Below are 21,301 nucleotides of genomic sequence, written 5' to 3'. Positions count from 1 at the left end.
CCAGCCCGCGTGGGCCCCCGGCTCTGTGCTGTGGGAGCCGGAGCGCTGGCTGGCCTCTGCACGGCTGGGCGCTCCCCGGGCAGGGCGGGCAGCACAGCTCTGAGCTGAGCCCCGATGTGCTCTTGCCTCGCCCCCTGAAAGAGGCCAGCACTGACCGGGCCAGCTCCTGCCAGCTGCCATGAGATGTTCCCTGAGGCCCTCGCTTTCCGCTGCCTTGGCCCTCCTGCTGCTCCTCAGCCCAGGGGACGTGTGTGAGGCAGTCACGCCCCCCCCCCGAACCCTTAAATTGTACCCCGCCCCCCATCAAGAGTTACGCATCGTCTCTAATCACCCCACTTCCAACATGAAATCCCAGGGCCTGCCTTGAAAGCCGGCCTGCCTAGAGCTTTCAACACCGAGCCGATGGAGAGCCTGGCCCGCGCTGCTCAGATCCACCCGCGTGGGGACGACCCTTCCTGTGCAGCAGGTTCTGCACCCCTCCGCAAACGGCTCTCACCCGCAGGAAGAGGATTCTACTTGTTACCCTGAGATTTCCCTGCCCCAGCAGCTGGCTGGACTTGGCATTCTCCGCTAGCCAGACAACAAAGTGCTGCTGAGTCAACCATCTCCTCCGTTCGCTCACTCTGCCTATGGCTCTGCAAAGTTACGGGCCCCTGCACCCAGGGGTCTGGCTAGTCTGGGATCTCTGTGAAGCAAGATGAATGGAGGATACCAGGGTAGAGTGTTTGGAATTCGGAGCAGGGACTAATAAGCGATAAGGACCAGGATTGTGCTGGCCTCTACTTTTCCTAAAGCTTTCAAGGTGGCCTGTCTGGACTGATCTTTCCACAGACGTCTCTCTCTGCATTAAGCGGCTCAGTGCAGCTGGGCAGCGGTGGAATTTACAAGCTCTGGAATTGGAAGAGAGCCAGGGCATTGGGTGGTTTCTCTGGGAAGGGGACAGGCAGGTTAAACGAGGGGGAAGGCAGAAGAGAAGAGAGAAACACATACGTAGCTCGGACAAACATACGGGCTGTAGATTTCCTCATCACCGGGACAAGGATGTTACAGGCAGCTTAAGTTCAAGAGTTTGGGTTTTGAACAATAAGACAAAGCAGCGACAGAGATACAGATGGACAGACATCTGCCCCAGGCAGGGGCAAACATCATGGTATGTAGTCAGTTACATCTAGGTGCACACACACACACTGGAGCCCCACGCAGACTAGACGTCTGAGCTAATAACTCCAAGCCTTTAACAGAACCACGAACGGTCCTAACGGGGTCACACACAGGCTGGGCCCATTCAGACACAAGGCATGAATTCGCTGGAGGACGCCCAAGCCAATGGAAGATGCCCAGACTGATGGGCTCCCCAGCCTGTCGGGTGGCACAGGGCACACGGGTGCCAGAGAGCTTTCAGGAGAACCGAACCAGCCCAGCTGTAAACCTCAGACAGGGAGAGATGGAGTTTGAAATGTCAATGGATTGGCAACGCTCGCCACCTAGTGGTGGCACAGCAACACAGCAATAGTCATAACACCTGCGACGAGCTAACATCTACTTCATTAACTCCCTTTGGCCATCAGGAAGGCACTTGCTGAGCCCTTCGGCTTCCTGCCGCATTCCTGGTCTCTCTGCTTTTACCAGCGGAGCCCAGAGCACTCAGCCTTTCACTTTACTCAGTAAGGCCTTAATCCTGTAACATACAGCAGGCCCCTGACTAATGCAATTGCAAAGGGGAAGCCAGGAATGTCATTATGCACAGAATGGTCCTGTTCTGTTTTTCATCTGCTCCCCTCAGCAACTGGAATAATGGGGGGGGGTCACCCCCCTCCTCTAGCCCTCATCTCAGCGCTGCAGGGAGTCCCTTCTCAGCACTTAACAGCCAGAAAGGATGGTGGACTAGCCACAACATGTGGGTGACAAAGTGGCATGCAGGGACTAGGGAATCTTTGGGGGACCTTAGCACCCCCTCCCCTTGCAAGAAAGGGGCATTTTCCCCTGTAGGGCACACAGGATTCATCAGAGCAGGTTTGTCAAGGAGCGGAAAAATAAGTGTTGAACTGCCCGAGTCAGCCTGGCATTTCACACTGCACCGAGAATCCCATTTCAAAAACATTATCATCTCCGCACAGCAAAGAGCTTCCACATTCCCCCCAAGTGTCCAGTAACCTGGGAGATCCACCTCCCCACAACTACTGAAGGTGGTTTCGCGGCGCAGAACCACAGGCTCTATTCTCAGAGGACGAGTGAATCCAAGGTACAGAGCAGCGTATGTCGTATTTACACAGATTTACAACAACCCATTTCTGCAGCGGCTGACTGCAGAGTCTGAGGTCCTGTGGGCCACACGGCTTTATGACCAGATGTCCCCACAACGTGCTCGTGACATCTTCCAAGTCTACCGAGTCACCAGTTGGTTCACCAACATTTCCCACTTCGCCTGAAATCCCTCAGCAAGCTGAGAATCAAACAGATTTCATAACAGTGGAAACGGAAACGCACCATGCTGCCCGGTAGCACAGAAGAGCATTAATTACAGTGTGTGGGGGGGAGCGTGTGGGCGAGATGGATCGTTGATGTTCTAATGGAACGAGTCATGGGATTAGAATTAAAACTTCTGAAGGCAAAAAAAAAGAGGAAACAAAACTAAGCTCTGGTGGAGGGTGACGTTTACCCAGGATTCTGGTGCACCCAGGAGTCAAAGGCGGCAGAGAGCAGGTCTCGGCATGGCCACAGGTTCTGGACAGGGACTCCATGAAAGTGCACAACATCACCGCTTCTCGAGAGCGGCTGGCCTGAGACCCGGCACGCTGCTGGGAAAGGCACTCAGAAGGTCTCGCGTGACAGTTTCCACCAGGGAGGGGACGGCTCCTCTCCGCACGGCAGGCCCCCTCCCCGACAGCTTTAGTCTATTTTCAGAACGTCCGAGTTCGCCTTCAAGAGGTGCAGGCTGTCGTCACGGAGGAAACTGCAAGGATAATGAGAGCAGCGTGAGCGAGTTGGAGGCGGCGTGGCCTGGGGGGGTTCTAGCCAGAAACTGCCCCATTTGAACTGAAGCCATTGCAGTGGCAGCTAGTTCAGGCTAATTCCAAAAGAAAAGGGTCTTTTTTGTCGGAAATATCCAGCCAATGCAATATGGAGTCAGTGCCAGGGCAGAAGGGACACCGGGTCACCCAGTCTGACCTGTACCAGGCCACCATCTCTTCCCAGCAGCCGCACTCTGAACCCACCATTTTGTGTTCGCTATAGATCAGAAGTTGCAAGGAGGTTGGGGGTGCTGGCAGCTGGGTCAGGGGACCAGGAAGGCATGGGGGGTGGGGGGGAGCTTTGGGAATGGGATGCATCTTCTCTTTGGGTGGGATAGGGTGGACAGGCACAGTCTGGGTGGGTGATGTCCAAATGCAGATCCTGGGGAGGGAGAGATGGGGGGGAAAACGGACTCCTGCACAACTGGACATAACACCGTCCCCCTCCGACCCAAACAGGCCTACCCAGCACGAGCGTCCTTGGGCAGAAGTGAAGTTGTGAGCTCCCATCTGGAGCGGCAGCTAGGCCTGGCCGCCAGCGAGCAGTGCTCTAAAGGGCACCGCTCACATAATTAGTGCCTACAGCTCACACCCTGTTAGCTTGTTAACCGTAATGAGCTCACATGACATTTACTCCGTCTGAAAACATCAACGGTGCCAAGTCCTTGCCCCGCGTTGGCTCCTGTGCTGCCAACACACGCGGCTCTGCACCGGGGGGCTTCCCTGCTGGGTTCCTGGTTTAGGCTATGTGGGCTGCTGGGACACTAATGGGGCCGGATTACACTCATGCTGAGGGATCCCGCACACTGCCTAGGTACTTGTATGGCCAACCGTCCCTCGTACCTGAGCATCTCAGACTCGTTAATGCATTTACCCGCCGGTACAGGTAGGGAAACTGAGGCACAGAGCCATTAGGTGACTTGCCCAAGATCAAACAGGGAGGCTGTGGTCTCCAGAGTCCCAGGCCAGCAGCCTAACCACGAGATCTCCCTTCCTCCCTGCTCTCAATGTTGGTGGGTCGTAAGATTTGCCTGTCCGGACTATGCTCCCATTTGGGAAGAACTCACCATGAAACTGCTTGCTGCTGTGATGCCAAAGGCTAGAGACAGTTCCCACTTTGCGAGTCAAGGGCACCCCTTCCCAGGCGTGGCTTGGTCTAACCCACCCTGCCAAGCTGGCGAGATCGGCTGGAGCTGCAGCACATGGCAGCGTGGCTGCATAACAGGGGATTACATTTCAGAGCTTCTTGCTGCGCTGTCTGCGTTCCTGCTGTAGCCACCCCAGGGAGTGGATCTCAAAGGGGGGAATTGCCTGGCGAATCATTACACCGTTCGGTCGCCCAGACAGCCCCCCGGAGACCGCACACCCGAGGCTGACCTGTAGAAGAGGACGTTGACAGGAATGGTGCTGATGTGCCAGATGGCGTGTGCGTCGAAGACCCAGAAGAGGGGTGGGAAGTCGAGGAGCTCGAGCAGCGCCAAGCCCTGAAGGAGCAGCACCACCACCACGCACTTCCGCACGTACGGGAGGCGCTGCTGGTTCCTGACGCACCAGCCCAGCCACCAGAAGAGGTTGAGAAGACCTGGAAGGCAAGAGGGACGGGGCGGTGGATCTCACGGTCCCAGGAAGCAGGACTTGCTCTTTGGGCTGGGTGGATGTTTGCTGCTCTGACGGAAGGGCTGCGAAGGAGTCACCTCCTCTGCTCCACACCCACACGGTCACTCCCCACCTCCTGGAGCCCCACCCTGAACTCAGCTCCTCTTACCAATCTCGCTAGCCAGGATCAGAGCTGGCCAAACACCCTGACCACCCTTGCCTTGCCTCCCCTCCCGCAAAGGCTGAGCTCACCCTCTTGGGGGGTGTTTCTGTCCTCTGCCAGCCCAAGGGCACAGAACCTGGCTGTAGAGACCGGGCCCTATAAGTGACTCAGCCCTCGCTTCACTCACCCACAGCACGGCTCACAAGCCGATACGAGTGTCATTTAAATGTGCCTCTGCCACGACGTCAGCTCCCCTCTCCCCGGCTAGCCCAAGAGGCAGGCAGCTCTCAGATCCAGGATGCATCCCACTGGGATGGGGGGAGACTATATTCCCCTCCAGCCACAACTGCCAACCGTCCCACAGTGCCTAACGTTGCCACGTCCCTTCCTCTTCTCCCCATAGTCACCCTTCCCCACTCCCCCGAACACGTCACCCTCAGGCCAATTAACAAGCCGCTGGCCAATCAGTGTCCTGATCACTTGCTCCTCTCAATTTGTCCCTATGGCCCCACCGTCCAGAGCCCCCCAGCGGTGCACTCTGGGCCCTGCCTCAGGACCACGCTGACCCTGCAGTACCACAGAGCTGTAGGGACATAGGGACATCAGCCTCCCTGCTGCCAGCGTAGCAAGGAGGCAGAGCGTGGCTGGAGGAAGGGGCATGACCACGGTGCCCATGTGGCACCCAGGCTTCAGTTGCACAGTCAGCTTCTCGTAGCCATCTACAGCCCATTCTGCCTTCCTCTTTTTGAGCCTTTACGACTCACCCAGGGTCACGTTTTCACACTTGCCTCTGAAGCCAAGAGGGCTGCAAAGTTACCCTGTTAAAAACGATGAAAACCGACTCTCACAAAACACGATGCCAGGAGCTGGGGCTCAAAGTAAAACATGGAGTAATGTGAGACTCGCGAGAGCACGGAGAGCTGGGGACGTGGGAAATGGAGGCACCAGGGGAGAATGACCGGCCTGACACCACAAGTCAATGGCAGGGGTCTGGGGCGGTGCCAGGCTACTCAGAAAATGGCATTTCCATTAACTCGAAGGGGGAAGTCGGACTAGCACCATGTCAGGACTGTCCTGGTGATTTCCCCAGCCACACAAGCTGCAGTCCTTAGATTTAGCAGACAAACAGCCACCCCACCTTGTGCTACAGAGAACACCAATTCCCAGGGACTGGATCAGCCCCTCTTTCCTCAGCACACAGATGCAGTGGAATAGCTAGGAGACGCCATCGCCAGAAAGTAGAGCCAGACAGACTCTCTAACCACCGCGGATTCCCAAATCCCACCCAGGGGGTGACACTGAGCAGCATGTGGCTGTGTGTGAATTACATACAGTCCCATTGCTTATGTTCATTCCAAGTCACTACCAAAAACCGACCCGCCCACCCCGCCCCCACCTTCCAGCCTCCCCCGGGCCTTACCGATCGCCACGTTTGCGGCCATGTTGTAGCCATAGTCAAAGCGCACGAGCGTCAGGTACGAGACATGGCAGGCCAGGAAGAGGATCAGAAAACCCCCAAAGGCATTAGCAAAGGCTGGACGTTTCAGACCCAGGGTCCTACAATGGAAACCGAAACAATGCAGAGAAGCTCTCAGACGCCAGCAGCTTACACAGCTCCTGCAGGACACACCAGCGGCTTCACCCCAGCTCCTGCAAGTCCAGGAGGTCTCACCTGATCTATTCCCAGCTGCTAGAGAGTCCCAGACTTCAAGGCCGGAAGGGACATCAGATCATCCCATCTGACCTCCTGTATAGCACCCGCCACCAACTCCTCCCAGCACCCGCATGCTAACCCCAAGCACCGAACGAGAGCCAAGTATCACAGCCCAGGGGAGACTGGATTGCTATGTGCCGCAGGCAGAGAACAGGAGGGACCGAGGTGCACCAGTGCCCAGGGCACCCCCACAACGGCACAGAAACGATTAAGTGAGATACCCCAGAAAATCCTGGCAAGTGACCCATCCCCACATGCTGCGGAGGAAGGTGAAAAAGCCCCATGGTCACTGCCAATCTTATGTGGGAGAAAATTCCTTCCCAGCCCCACATATGGAGACCTGATAGACCCTGAGCATGTGAGCAAGAACCAGCCAGCCAAGGCCCTGAGAGAGAGAGAGAGAGAGACTGACTGCTCGGGGTCACCTCAGAACCCTGGCCCACCCCGCCGCCCAGTGCCCACCTCCAGCCACGGCCTTCCTCAACACTTCAGAGGAAGGGGATAAAACAAGACGCACCCCCCGCCCCAGGGACTCAATGGCATCTTCCTTTCTCTCCCTATGGCCCACAATCGGGCTCGGTCTGGGGCAGCTGGTGCCACACAGGAGGTCAGACTAGCAGATCTAAAAGACCCTTCTGGCCTTATGCTCTTGGAAGTATAGAAGCTGTTTAGTATCTGACACAACCCCCTGGCAGAGGATGGATCTGCCCTTGCAGGGCAGAAGTCCGTGAACTCAGAGGTCTTTCTGCCTTTTAACTGCTATGGATCTCATAGCTCACCTTCCTGCCCCAGAAACAGCCAGGTACGGCGAGGCACTGGTGTACACCAGCGCTTACAGCTGAAGGCGTTGGGCTGTGCTGACAGACAGCAATAAGAAGCCCCAAGCCCTGGGACACTAGCAGAATACAAACCTCGCTGGCACTTACAGATAGCTACTTCTGTTCCTGAAGTGACTAACCCTAGCATGGGCACACGCCAGCTCTGGCCAGGTCCAGATAATCCTTAGCCCAGCCATGAGTGCAGGGGACTGGACTAGATGACCTCTTGAGATCCCTTCCAGTCCTACGATCCTATGATGGGTCTCTCTCCTTCACTCCCTGAATGTTAGGCTGCAGCAATGCTGCTGTCCCTTATCGGAAGTTCAGAGCATTCCCCTCGGTGTGAGAAGTGGCACTCCCCAGCTCCTTGGCTAAACAAAGCCGCAGTCAGGTTCCCATAGCACAGAGGGGAGGAGGAAAGTAAATACCAGGTTCCAGCTTATCTAGCTGCAGGGCTGCCAGCCAACTCTGTAGCTGTGAAGCCAGAGACACGCCCATCATCTCAGGGAGACAGGGACCGTAGGAAGCTCACCTGACACAGCACAGGTAGATGGAGTGCAGGATGACGGTGGAAGCGCAGAAGTAATCCATTTTCTGTGGGACAAGAGGCCGGGTTAGATCATTGGTAGAAGAGCAACAAAGAACCAAGGAGGGACAGCAGAGACACTGACGAGCGTCAGGCAGATCAGGGTTTTAAAGGGCTGAGAGTTCTACAAATGGAACTTCCCACCATTTCTTTTCAAGAGTCTTTGGAACATATGTTGTGCACAGGAAGGCAACAATATCAGATTAGTTTCCAGGGGACTTAACTCCATCCTTACCCAGGAGCCACTGACAGTTTGCTCGAGTGAGCACTCCTCGGACTTGGCACACAGTGAACATAAATGGGCCATAATGCTGAGAGACTATGTACTGGTCAAATCGACTGGATCAGGGCCCAGACAGACAGGACACAACGCGGTACAAGAAGAAATGCAGCCAGCTAGTCTCCGTGTGAATTCAATGTCTTTTCAGATGCTACAACGGGCTGCCTGTTTCTGGTATTTGTCCGGCAGTAGCACCTGGCAGCCCCACTCCTGGCCAGGACCCCACTGTGCTAGGTGCGGTACAAACAGAGAACAAAGAGACAGCCCCCAGCCCAAACAGCTGACAGTCCAAGTGTCAGAGACAAGCACTGGAGTCTGTGGTTTTACAGTCAGTCACATTTTCGTAGGTTTATCTCACATCACAGAGGGCACTGACACCTCTTGGAGGCTGCACAGATTTGTTAAACAGACCCATTTTTCAGGTCAGACAGATTCACCAGATCCCTTTCTGCAGCCCCCCAACTTCACGCCAGCAGCATAGGGGCATCTTAGAACATTATGGAGGTAAGGGCAGGTCTCTCTCAGCCATGTCTCAGCAGACACTGAACTAGAGAATAGCCATGTGTTCCTCAACCCCATTCACACCCAGGGTTTGCCTTGTAGATTTCAGGGGGTTTAGAAGCAAGGGTAGACAGCAGATCCTCAACTGCCGAGACATGCAAAGCTCCCACAGCAGGGTAACACTCACCTCGGTTACATCAGTCTCCCTTGTATGGAAGAGTGTAGACCAGAACCAGGCATTTAATGAAACCTAAGAGAGGGCAGACAGTTAGATGTTCTGTATGAGACAGTCCCGAGAGAGCTGACGGTCTAAGAGAAACACAAGAGATGGGATTCAGTCGAGAGCACGCACAAAAGGACAACCTGGGGGCAGACTTTTTACAAACCCTTTAATGTTTAATAAGTGAAGGCACCATTGAACCAGAAAGGACATTTAATAGATGGGTCGACATCTGTTCTCATGTGTACCCTGCAACACCACGGACACCAACAGAACTGCACAGAAGGAACTGAGGGCCTAACCTGACCTCCAGTCTATCACCAGCTGTTGCCAAAGATCCTAGCGCTGTCCAACCACTGTCATAGATCCCTCCGGCCAGAAGGGACCATTACACTCATCTAGTCTGAGCTGCAGTATCACAGGCCATAGAACTTCATCCAGTAATTCCTGCGTCAAGCCCATGCCTCGTGGTAGGACGAGGGCCCTGTTCTCCTGACCTCTTGGTAAAACCTACAAGAGCACTTAGGAGAATTTCTTTTACTTTCTTTAAAGCTCGTTTCTACATGGTTTTGAGGTTTTCACCGTTTACATTTTTTTCTTTCTGCTGCAGTGTATCTATTTAAAAATAAAACAGAACTGAGGCATAGCTCCTAGATGACATTTATTGCAATTCTGTTTATACAGCTAAACTGGCAAAAATAATACCTGCTTCTCAGGGATTTTGTGAGCTTAATTAAATGCCTGGAGAAAGCTTTGCAATCCTTAGGTGAAAACACATTGTACCTCCAGCACGGTGCCTGCTATCTTATATAAGAGTTCCACGCCTCCTGATGCACAATTAACACCTGTTTTTTCCAGTCTCTCGCTCTCCCCTGCAACGCTTTAATCCCTGCAAGCAAATGAGCTCTTTCAAACAGGGTTATAAGATCATTAAATCAACAGCTTTGGGCTACATACCTGAGATGTTCATAGGGCCCACACCTAAATAATGCCCTCTGGCTCTTCCAAAAGTATCAGCCCACAAGCCACAGTGAAGATTCAAAAAGGGGGACCCTGACCAGCTTTTCTTATTTTATTAAGGATAAACCTGAAGCAGCTCAGCCTCGCCGGGTGGGGATGTGGTGGAAAACAATCTACATAAAGTGATCTAGAACAGAGGAAGCAGAGCCCAGAGGTGTCTCCGATTACTAGATTAAGAAGATGCTCCTAAGTGACACAGGTAGGAGCTTCAATTGCCAGAGTGAAATCAATCATCGTGCAGAACTAAAGGAACCAGAAGCTGACTAAGCCCAAAGAAACAATCCAAGCAAAGGTTAGAGTCCCTGGGCTGAAGCTTGGGCTCTGATGCCCAGGGAGGGGTGTGGGTTTCGGAGTTAGCTAAGGGAGGGATACGGCCCAGTGTATTGCAAAGAGAAGCAAGACTCCGATTTCCCTTTATGCTTCATCATCTCGTTAGCCAAGGCATGGGGTGGATGGGAGAGGATTAAGTGACTACCGCTATTCGCTAAGTGCCAATTGTTCATTTGAATCACGTTTCCACTAAACAGCCCGTCAATCTCATTATCAAGATTCCACGAAAACTGGATTTGAAGAAGCATGTAGCAAGGACTGGCAGCAGCTAATGGGGCTGTGCACATTTTTGGGATCAGCTGTTTATTTAAATGCTCTGGAGCAGGGGTGGGCAAACTATGGCCTGCGAGCTGTTTTAAGCCGGCCCGCTAGGTCCTGCTGGGGGGCGGGGTTGGGGGCCAGACCACCTGGCCCGGCCACACTCTGGCCAGGGCGCTGGGTCGGGAGCTGGACCATGCTGCACGGCTCGGTCCCGCTCCGGCCGGGGTGCTGGTTCAGGGGCTGCTCTGGTGCTCTGGTTGGGGGCCGCACCACAGGGTCGGCTCCACTCCAGCCAGGGCACTGAGTCGGGGGCCGCACCACGCGGCTTCCACAGCATGGACCCGCTCTGGTGCTCTAGCCAGGGCGCAGGGTTGGGGGCTGCACCACACGGCTCCCGGAAGCCGCAGCATGGCCCCGCTCCGGCTCCTATGCACTCCAATGGCCCCCTCCGGCGCTCCAATGGGAGCTGCAGAGGTGGTGCCTGCGGATGGGGCAGCGTGCAGAGCCACCTGGCCGCATCTCCACGTAGGAGACGGAAAAGGGACATGCCGCTGCTTCTGAGAGCTGCTTCAGGTAAGTGCCGCTCAGAGCCTGCACCTCTGAGCCGCTCCCCACACTCCAACCCCCTGCCCCAGCCCTGATCCTTCTCCCCAAACCCCTCGATCCCAGCCCGGAGCACCATCCTGCACCCCAAACCTCTCATGCCCAGCCCCACCCCAGAGCCCGCAGTTCCAGCCGGAACCTGCACCTCTTCCCGCACCCCTGCCCCAGCCCTCCAAACCCCTCAGTCACAGCCCCACCCCAGAGCCTTCACCCCCAATTTTGTGAGCATTCATGGCCCACCATACAATTTCTATTCCCAATGTGGCCCTCGGGCCACAAAGTTTGCCCTCCCCTGCTCTGGAGACAAACGAGCAGCCTTTGTTCACTATTAACGGTGCCTGGCCTGCCCTAGAACGGTAATTGCAGGTGCTTTGATAAGCAGATCCAAAGGTTGTCAAATTTTGGTGGCGCTCCCATATATGCCTCTTTGTAGGCTCTGCTAAGACGCTGTAGTACAACTTCCTACAATGCTACGCCTGGATCAGCTGCCATCTCCACCCCACATGACTTCGCTGCACCTCCCGTGGTAACACTGCACGAAGAGATGGGCTGCACTTGGAAAGCTACCCAGTGTTAGAACATGCGTTAACCACCCCGTATCAAACACAGTTTAGTCCTGGTCTCCAGCGAATGCTGTGGTGTTTAACAGCATGTCAGCCGGTCGTTATCTTGATAGGACACTGGGATTAACCCCAGCCGGCCCACACAATGTTAAACACATTCAACTGCCAAGAGTGGGCCAGACCCATGGTCCATGTGTCCTGCAGAGGCAGGTGTAGGATAAACTGCCACCCCACATCAAGTCTCATTGTGACTTAAGCACACAACAGTCCTTGTCCACACTTGGGCTCAGATCCTTAGAAGGTACCCAGGCACCTAAAGAGGCACACGGCCGCCTACATCCACCATTTTAGGTGCCACTGACATTTTCAAAACGGCCGCTCCACAGCTGCATTTGCAAAGCACTGACCTTGCCCGACAGCTGCTCAGAGCCCTAGTTCAAGCCGAAGCCCAGAAGCAGGAACTCCAATTTCGCCAGCAGAGCCTGGTCCTGCAGGCGTGCTCCCAGCACACCTAACACCTGTTACCTGCCCCCCGACATCAGGAGGGCTGGAGGCAGCCAGCCAATCGGTGGAGAGGCTGCAGAGCATCCACACGAGACAGTCGGGGTACAGGGTAATGCAGAGCAAGAGTGAGAAGAAGTGTCCAGTGAAACAGGAAACAAAGAGACAGGGATTTGGCTGCTAGGGCACATGTGACTTAGGCACCTAAGCCAGGTCAGCCCTTACCTCCAGGATCCTGGGCAGACGAAGGCACTTCTCTCAGACTGTGTGCACCAAGCCAGCCCCTTCAGTGCCTAAGTCTCTCTCCTCAGCTAGCTTACGCAGCTCCCCACCCAGCTAGCCAGAGGCTGAAAAAAATCCTTTCCTGAGGCACCCAGCTCTCCCCATGCACTGCGTGCCCTGCTCTGGCTGAGAGTTGCACTGGGCAGCAGGCCCCCTAGGAGTCAGGCCGGGAGGAGAACTCTAGATACCTTTAAGAGTTAGGGCCTTTGCATTTCAGATTGTATAGTTAATAGCATTCCAACTCCCAGTGCCGACAAAGCCTATGAGAGAATCCTTTCCTGTATCCAGCACTGGAATCACAACAGTCACAAAACACTGTTGAACACAAGCCTGTTCTACACAGATACCAGCCAACCCTCCACCTAGGGCCTGCTCTTGTACTGAAGTCCAAGGGAGCTGACAACACTCAGCATCTCATAAGACCAGTTCCCTAACGCACAGGCATAGGGCCAGACAACACAAGCACCGTTACAAGATTTAAAAGGCCAAGACGAGGGCTGGACAACTTTATGATCGATATCATCAGTAATGATGCACTGAGAGTAAATCAAATTTCATGCTTCAGGGAACAGACTGACAACCACAGGGTCAGGAAGAAAACTCCCCACCACATGCAACTGTGCACGGTTAGCCAGGAGCGTTTTCCACCTTCCCCTAAAGCATCAGGTGTTGGCGTCGGCTGGAGGCAGAATCCTGATTTAATGGACCAGGGTAAGTTCTATGCACCTGTGAAGTTCCAACCGTAAGCTCAGTGACAGAGCCCTGGCTACCGGGGACAAATAACCGGGTGACCATCTGAGTAAAAGTCCTTCTACCAGGTTCTAGCAAACTCACAAAAGAAAGTCAATAGGGACACTGTGAAGGAGCCAGACAAGGCAGTTAAAGGAAGACGAAATGTTTAAGGCGTAGATGACAGCTGGGTAATGGAAGAATAAGAACAAAGGGGGAAAAAACCCTCCGTGGAGCTGTAAGAAATAAATCGCATTTCAAGGAGGAAGGAAAACCAAGCCAAAGGCTAAATTAATAAACCCAGGAAGCAAACATGGTTTAATCAGTTGAAAATTGATATTATCGAATAGCATGGTGCTGAAAGCTGGAGCAGTGACGCGTAGTCATCTTGCAACAGACAAAAAGAGGCAAATCCTGCTCTCAGCAGCAGGCGTAAGCCAGAGTAACTCGATTCATTCGGCTGGTGCTCGTCCTGATTTAACTGATGAAACCCAGGAGAATTTGGCCTGGCTGGATTAAAATAGAGCAATTTTCCAACAGAACCCAGAATACTAAGCAGCACTCTTACAGGCACTGCTGTACTAGGCTGCCACAGAGCTGCCAGATAATCCAGCACCACACAGTACAGCACCTGCAGCAAGTCTAGGAGGCTGCAACCCAAGGAACTCAACAATACAGAATGAGTCAAGTTAATCAGTTGCATTAAAATGGCAATTCACAGCCTCAGACAGTGACAGCAGAGGGTCTGTTCTCTTCCACGTACACACAGCACTATTCATTGCTAACTCAAGAGCACTGCTCTTTACTCTGCCCCATAATGTGCGGTTGGGAACAATACACAAGGGGAATTTATAATCCCCTTTGGGCAAGGTGCAAGGTCATGTTTCCTTGTATCCTAAAGGAAACCTGAGTAGTGTACTCCCCCATCTATCTGTCCTCAGTGCACGTATGCAGTTTGCACACTGCTTTCACTGTCCTAGAAGTAGGCAAGCTATTGAGCAGGAATTATTTTTGCTAATCCACCAATTCACCTTTTTAAAAAACTTTGAATTTGGAGTGAAGCAGGTTTGTTGCCATCTTGGATGACCTCATAATAGGACCCCATAATAAAGGACAATTGATCTCTCTTTTCTTTTTTAAAGCAGTGCGTGTTATTAACCATTAGAACCAACTAGCTTCAAATCAGGCCTGGATGCTCGTTTGGAAGAGATGCTGTTGCCAAACACAAGTAATGGGGCTCAGATTCTATGGTGTGTGTTAGAGGTCAGATGATCGAATGGTCCCTCAGGATGCCTCAGACTCTGAGCAGTCCGCAGTCTTGCACTGCAGAGATGGACGTAACCACCATGTGCAGCCCGGCAAAAATCAGCGCAAACATTCACCAATCCAGGCACGACGGCCACTCACATCCCTTAGCCCAAAGCGGAGGAAATTATATTTTCAATGCCCATGAATAGGGTCTAAATCGCTCTGTCACAAGTTCCCATTTAGTCCCTGGGGATAAAGGAATAACAGGGCTGTGGAGGATTTCTCTTTCGAAGGCTCTTCATGACAAGGATGTCCTGAATGGCAGCTGTTTACAGCCGAGACCCCGGTCAGGCTCCATGAGAACTGGGGTTGTGGTCAGCACACTGGGAGAGACAGAGATAAGACACGAATCATTTCTAATTCTCTAGGCACTAAATGTGGCTAGAGCCGAGCTCTATCCAGCGAACCTGCTTCTAGAAGACCCTTGAAGTGGGATTCCAGACACAAGTTCATGCGTTCTCCAGACTCTCTCCTCCTTGGACACAAATTGTTACACCCAGTATTTACAAGTGAGGGCCAAAATCTGGTCCCTGTCTCCAGAATCACAGAAACGGCTTGGGCAGCCAGGCACAGGACAGGACAGGACAAGACATGGATGGGCCTTTGCCCAGTGCCTGGCCAGGCTACTTGCATGGTGTCAATTTCAGGATCAAGAGCAATGTGTGTGAAATCTCTGCCATCACTTAGCAGGGATGTGCTTCCTAAAAAAAATCTAAGCCGTTCAAAGTGAAAGCCGCAAGTTACACGAGTGTCTTTCTTTTTCAGGGAGAAACTCCTCCTGGGGCTATTGTATTCTTCCTCCCTCAAGTACCTCCTCAGTTTCAACAGATCTGATACCCCTTGCGCTTTCAAACAGCTCCTGCATGCCACTCCAGAGGTGGCTGCATTTTAGCAAGCCCTTCTGCAAATGGCTGGGGATGAAAAGCGCTATCTAAATGAAAGTTATTATAAACAGTCACTATTAAAAACAGAACAAAACAGGAAGTTCTATAAAGGGGTTGGGGAGGAGGAATGAAAGGAAGGAGGAGAGGGAACACGCCACAGAAGTTTCCAAGCTACCTACCCAGGCAAAGGCGATACAGGTGTGGTACATGGGAGATGAAGGCGGGACGGATGCTTTGTATCTAGTCAACATCACAAAGTTGGCAAGTCCGTTAAGGAAAGAAGCAAAGGCAGATGCAGGTTCCTGGAAGAACAGGAAGCGGGAAAAGGGCCACTAAAAAATAAAAGTACAAGGGGAAGGGAAAAGAGGGACACAGTTAACAAGACGAATTCACGCTTCCCATTTTTCCCTGCCAGCTGGAGGTGTCAGGAGTTAAACCTTCTACCCTGCTGGAACAGCCAGACTGGAGCTCCAGGTGAAAAACATTTCAAACACTCTGTTCTAGGAACAAGTCTGAGCTATGTTTTAAATCTCACCTGCTGTCATAGTAACTTTCATCTTCCTCTTTCTAGCTGCTGAGGCCGGCCAGCCAGCCTGGGGATTAACGGTTAAGGCAGGTTAACTGGTAAGACTAACACTTACCATTAACATTTTACATCCCTAACAGAGACCAACTTGCCCAAGGTCATACAGGACAGTCTGTGGCAGAGCCAAGAATTAAGTCCCGTTCCAAGTGCCTGAACCACAAGCCAAACCTGTCTCTCTATACATTCCTCAGGATGCCTAATGGAAACAGGATCAGTGCTGAAATCAGAGCTAAGTCAAGCCCAGACACGCATGCTTAAGGCTCTTCCACTCACCGGGTTATCAGGGGCATTTGGCACAGAAACAGGAGTGGAACGGGGGGGGTTAAATGATCTTGTTTAAAATTCTTCTGAGCCTCTCTGAAGATGCCAGGCTCCCCTGGGTTCAGTAGCGATGCACCATTCAGAGAAGTCACAGGATCCAGAAAGCCCTGACAGGCTCCTGGTATCAGCGATGGGCTAGAAAAATGGCATTTGGGGCCTCTCTAGTGAACCCAGAAGTGCCGGCAGATTTTTATGGAAAGGATTTTTTTTTTGTTTAGAAGTTTCATAAAAAAAATGTGTGTGCTGGATGCTCCCAGTAGGCTTCTCAGTGGGAGCCTTCAAGCACATATGAAAACAATAAATAATTCAGAATACTCTGCCTTTCCTCTCACCTTCCACGCCAGGTTCTCAGAGAGCTTGGCAAACATTAATGAATTTAGCCACGGTAACCCCCCTGTACGTTCATATTATTCCCCCACTCTTATTTTTACTTTTTACACAGCCCTTCCATGAGGGGTTCAGACCAAGGCATTGCAGGTCTGATTTTCAGAGGAAGCAGCGTGCCCAGCCCTTCAACTGAAGTCAATGGGAGCTGCAGGCATCCAGCACTGCTGAAAAACAGGACCTGGGCATCTTAAGGCGGGCACTTAAAAAACAGAAGAGCCTAAACTAGATGGTACTTTTGAAAACCCCAAAGTCAAATCTAGGTCTGCCGACTCCCAGGTTTAACCACAGCCCATCCTTACTTTCCACAGCATTAGGTACCAATCACCTGCACAAAAAAAGATCCTGTTTCTCATGCAGAGATCAAGGGGTGAGAAACACAGACAAAAGAACTTGCAGGAGATGAATAGTTTCTAAATAACAAGTCACCTTCCCCCTGCACTGGCAGGTTGCTAATGGTACCAACCAAGTCATCCTTTCTATGAAGCAAAGGACTTCATGGCACAGGTCGGGTGGTGAACTGGAACCAAGTGCCCATAGGCAGGGCACAAGCAGTTCCCTGAAATTACAGGACTCTCTTTTGCCACAAGGTTGATCCAAGAACCAACAGCTGGTAGTTTGCCAAACCAGGCAAAGATAGAGGCATTCCCATGGCTGCAGCACAGGTCACAGGAGTTCTGATCTGGGGCCAAATGGCTCTGTGCCAAATGACAGCTCACCTTGCCATGGAACTGAGGCACTCTGTAACCTTCCTGGACATAAAGCCCCACTGTAAGCCACATGCACTCATATTTACAGTCATCTCTGCAGGTCCAGCCTGAAAGAGACACAAAGAGGAGACACGGAGCCACTTATTCGGAGGTGGTGACAATGTCATGTCGAGTTTATTTTAGCAGTTCAGGCTGCTCACATCCCCAGCAGACGGAGGAGGAGGATGGGACAGAAAGGTCTCTGCGGAACGTAGCTCAACACCCAGGTGCCTATTGCACGAGTTGATCTGACTATCCCTTTGGTAGTGTCAACATCCCCTTTCATACCTCCTGCTTTGCATATGTAATAAGCTAAGGTACAAGGAAATCAACTAACTGACTTAAGCTCTGAAGGCACTGGCACTAGGTGGCGTTTTCTGACTGCTATTCTTGCGCATTTGCAGTAAGTTACCGTCAAAAATAAACAAGGAACCTGAGAATATGATCTGCAACAGGCAAAGGTGACTGTTCCGAATTCTGAGGCCCTTCTACTGGTTCAGAGGACACGTCTACTCAGCAAAGAAAAACCCAGGGCTGGCCTGTGCCTGCTGACACAAGTTTGCAGGGCTCGGGCTGTGGGGCTGTTTCACTGCAGTGTAGATTTCTGGGCTTGGGCAGGAGCTTGAACTCTGGGACCCTCGCAGGGTCCTGGAGCCCAGAAGTCTATACAGCAATGAAACAGCCCCACAGCCTGAGCCCCACAAGCCCAAGTTGGCTGGCACGGACCAGCCAAGGGTTTTTCTTTGCTGTGTAGGCATGCCCAGAGCAGGTACAGTGCAGGCAGCAGCACTGCAAGACCCTATGCCCACATACCTCAGTCTGAACAGGAAACGACACCTCTAGAGGAAAGGTTTCTGCAGCCCATTTAGTCCTCAGTACACCTGCTAAGATTATCCACAAGCAGGCCAAACAGGGAGGTGGGTTGTGTGACGTGGACACCCGCCCACTAGAACTGTGCTGAGAACCACCCTACCACTCATCAATGGAGCAGCCAGAGGGTCACAACTTTTACTACTGCTATCAAATGGATTTAGATGGTCCCATCGGTTCCATAAAATCTTTCCTCTCCCCTGGGTGATCCAGTTTGTGTTAAAGGTTGGTGCTGATTCACTTCTGCTACTTGTGTGCTCTCTCTCTCTCTCTCTCTCTCTCTCTCTCATGTTATCTATCATTCTCATGACCGCTGCACCTCCAAGGCATCTGGTGTAACAGAGGCTAGGTCTACACTGGTGGGGGAGGGGGAAAGAGTTGACCTAAGATACGCAACTTCAGCTACGTCGGCGTATCTTAGGTCGATTTACCTGGCCGTGAGGACGGTAGCGAGTCGACCGCTGCCGCTCCCCCGTTGACTCCGCTTCCGCCTCTCGCGCGCGGTGGAGTTCCGGAGTCAACAGCAGAGTGATCGGGGATCAATTTTATCGCGTCTAGTGTAGACGCAATAAATTTATCCTCAGTAGATCAATCACTACCCGCCGATCTGGTAGGTAGTGTAGACATACCCTAAGCAACTGAACCCACCCACAGGATCAAAAACATAGCAAGGAGACCCACAGGGCAAAACTGGTTCCTCTGAACAGCCTCAGGATCAGTTTACTTCTCTCACTTAAATTCTAGACAAGCCTGGGACCTTAAATTCAAAATTTTGTATCATGGACTTAATAAAGACCCTGGATGTACGGCTCATTACAATAATCTATAACCCACTAACCCTCCTTTGTCCTACTACCGCAGAGGTGTTGACTGCCCTCTTCACCTTGAAAAGTCTCTTACATGCTCACTCCGTATGCAAAGCAACCTGCTCCACCTCGTATTTAGCGGCAACACTCAGATTACCTTTCCTAGAGCTGAAAAGCGCTCGACGGAAGCACGGACGTCAGTCCAATCAGAGATAGGACCTCACCCACCTTGGCTCACTGGCTGCACTGTCAGCCTGGACGTGTCCCCGTTTCACCTCTGTCAGGATGCCCAGAACCTGTTCCCTTTCGAGTGACTTATCACGAGGTTTGAGGGAACCAGGTTCCAGGCAGGGAAGGGAGAGAGCTGGGCTCTGGGAGAACAGGTGGGGGGGGGGGGGTTGCCGAGGATGCTGATGGCAGGAGTTTTGTGGCTCGGGGGGGGGGGGGAGGTGCCCCACAGGCGGGGGTCTGGGAACGCCAGAGCAGGCACGTGCTGGGGACTAGGGGGTGAGGACAAGGAGCCGGGGGGGGGGAGAGGCACAGCATGGGGGGGGGGCACCAGCAATGGAGCCAGGAGAGGGGCTGCTGCCAGGCCACTAAGAGGCGCCTGGGGCCGGGTGCCCGCCTAAAGGGGAGGGGCTCCAAGCGGAGTGGGCGTGGCCAGGACCCCGAGGGGGCGGGGCTCGGCCGGCGGTACCTGTCAGGCTCATGTAGAGCGGCTGCCGGGAGCGGAAGTGCCGCAGGCCGGCCCCCGAGCAGTTGCGCCGCTCGCACTGGGCCAGGCAGTCCCGATACACGGGCTCCCGATCCCCCTGCGAGCCCCGCACCGGGCCCGGCGCCGCTGCCGCCCCGAGCAGCAGCAGCAGCGCGGCCCCTTTCGCCGCCATCCCGCCGCCGGACCATGGGAGTACCGCTTCCGGCCGCACCGGAAGGGGCCGCTTCCCCCCGGAAACACGGGCCGCGCACAAACGTTCCTCGCTGCGGGCGAAGGGGCTCATGGGAAAAAATATCTGGCCAACCCCCACCCGGACAGAGGGGATCATGGGAAATAGTGACTGACAGCCCCACAGGGCAGAGGGGTTCATGGGAAATAGTGTCTACTCCCAGGGCAGAGAGGATCATGGGAAATAGTGACTGACAGCCTCACAGGGCAGAGGGGATCATGGGAAATAGTGTCTACTCCCAGGGCAGAGAGGATCATGGGAAATAGTGACTGACAGCCTCACAGGGCAGAGGGGATCATGGGAAATAGTGCCTGACAGCCCAACAGGGCAGAGAGGATCATGGGAAATAATGTCTTATCCTCCCAGGGCAGAGAGGCTCATGGGAAAGTGTCTGTTCCTCCACCCCCCCAGGGCAGAGAGGATCAGGTACACAGACACTGAGGTTCATGGGAAAGCATCCCACCCACACCCGGAGAAGAGAGGATAATGGGAAATGGTGTCTGTCTCTCCAGGTTGAGAGGCTTATGGGAATGAATATCCAGTCCCCAGGTTTCCACTGAGGTAGTTGAGCTCTGAAGGGAACATTGTCTAGTGGTTAGAGCAGGGGAGTCTGGAATCCTGGGATTGGATATTGGTTCCCATAATCCTGCTCTCCAAACTCCCCTGCTCTAACTACTAGACTCCAGTCCTGTCAGAGCTCGACAGTCTGAGCACACACAAGAGCAAGGACCCTAGATTTCAGTGGCCTGCTTCTGGTTTGCAATTTCTAAGCCATTCCCTATGGTGCCTTCCTAAAGCCCTAATACCGTAACAGTCAGCAGCTGCAACCTGGGAGACCTTCTTCTGTTTGCAGTAACAGGGTTTGTATCCTCTTGGCTGCAACTGCTAGATGGTAACATGATCACAAACACACAGGCAGGTCTGTGTTCAGTACAGGTGCAGAGTCCTATCCTGGTCCTGCCCGTTTCCCCCTCCAAGACGGACAGGCCCAGCACATCAGAGAGTGAAACTGCTATTGTCTAATGCTAGAGCAGGGGACAAAAGTAGGGAATGAAGGTAGGATGAGGAAACAAATTTCCCCAAACCAAGGCCTTGTCTACACACACATTACACTGGTTTAACTTAAATAGGATTTTTTAACTAATTTACTTAGACAAGAGCAAATCCTGTGTGGACACATTTTGGTTTAAAGAGTAGTTTATTTTCATGCATCTTAAACTGATTCCTAATCAACATCAGCCAGACTAAAACCTGGTTTAAAGCAAAGCCAG

General features: G+C 53.0%; 1 protein-coding gene across 2 annotated transcripts; it reads right to left on the bottom strand.

Moving 5' to 3' along the window:
- Window positions 1–386: 386 nt before the first annotated feature.
- PGAP3 (post-GPI attachment to proteins phospholipase 3) lies at window positions 387–20,059 on the bottom strand. Of its 2 annotated transcripts, XM_044999420.1 has the most exons (8): window positions 19,784–20,059; window positions 17,381–17,478; window positions 15,550–15,702; window positions 8,857–8,919; window positions 7,835–7,896; window positions 6,191–6,327; window positions 4,389–4,593; window positions 387–2,953 (listed from the first exon to the last, which is right to left on the bottom strand). In XM_044999420.1, the coding sequence occupies exons 1-8, from the start codon at window positions 19,971–19,973 to the stop codon at window positions 2,890–2,892; spliced, it is 972 nt and encodes a 323-aa protein (XP_044855355.1). In that variant the 5' UTR covers window positions 19,974–20,059; the 3' UTR covers window positions 387–2,889. The 2 variants fall into 2 exon arrangements, with proteins under 2 accessions (XP_044855355.1, XP_044855356.1); XM_044999421.1 differs by lacking the exons at window positions 387–2,953; window positions 4,389–4,593; window positions 6,191–6,327; window positions 7,835–7,896; window positions 8,857–8,919 and adding an exon at window positions 11,331–14,809.
- Between the last annotated feature and the right edge of the window lie 1,242 nt (window positions 20,060–21,301).

The sequence above is a fragment of the Mauremys mutica genome, chromosome 25 (assembly GCF_020497125.1).
Source record: "Mauremys mutica isolate MM-2020 ecotype Southern chromosome 25, ASM2049712v1, whole genome shotgun sequence".
Taxonomy (NCBI): Eukaryota; Metazoa; Chordata; order Testudines; family Geoemydidae; genus Mauremys; species Mauremys mutica.
The sequence above is the reverse complement of the archived record's forward strand: the minus strand, read 5'-3'. Positions and strand labels throughout refer to the sequence as shown.

Bases quoted from the DNA above. Each gene is read 5' to 3' on its own strand.
- PGAP3 (XM_044999420.1), bottom strand. From the start codon at position 19,973: ATGGCGGCGAAAGGGGCCGCGCTGCTGCTGCTGCTCGGGGCGGCAGCG. The intron at 15,703-17,380 runs GTGAGCTGTCAT...TTTATTTTTTAG, and splicing joins TGCCTCAGTTCCATGGCAAG to TGGCCCTTTTCCCGCTTCCT. The intron at 2,954-4,388 runs GTCAGCCTCGGG...TTATCCTTGCAG, and splicing joins GTCAACGTCCTCTTCTACAG to TTTCCTCCGTGACGACAGCC.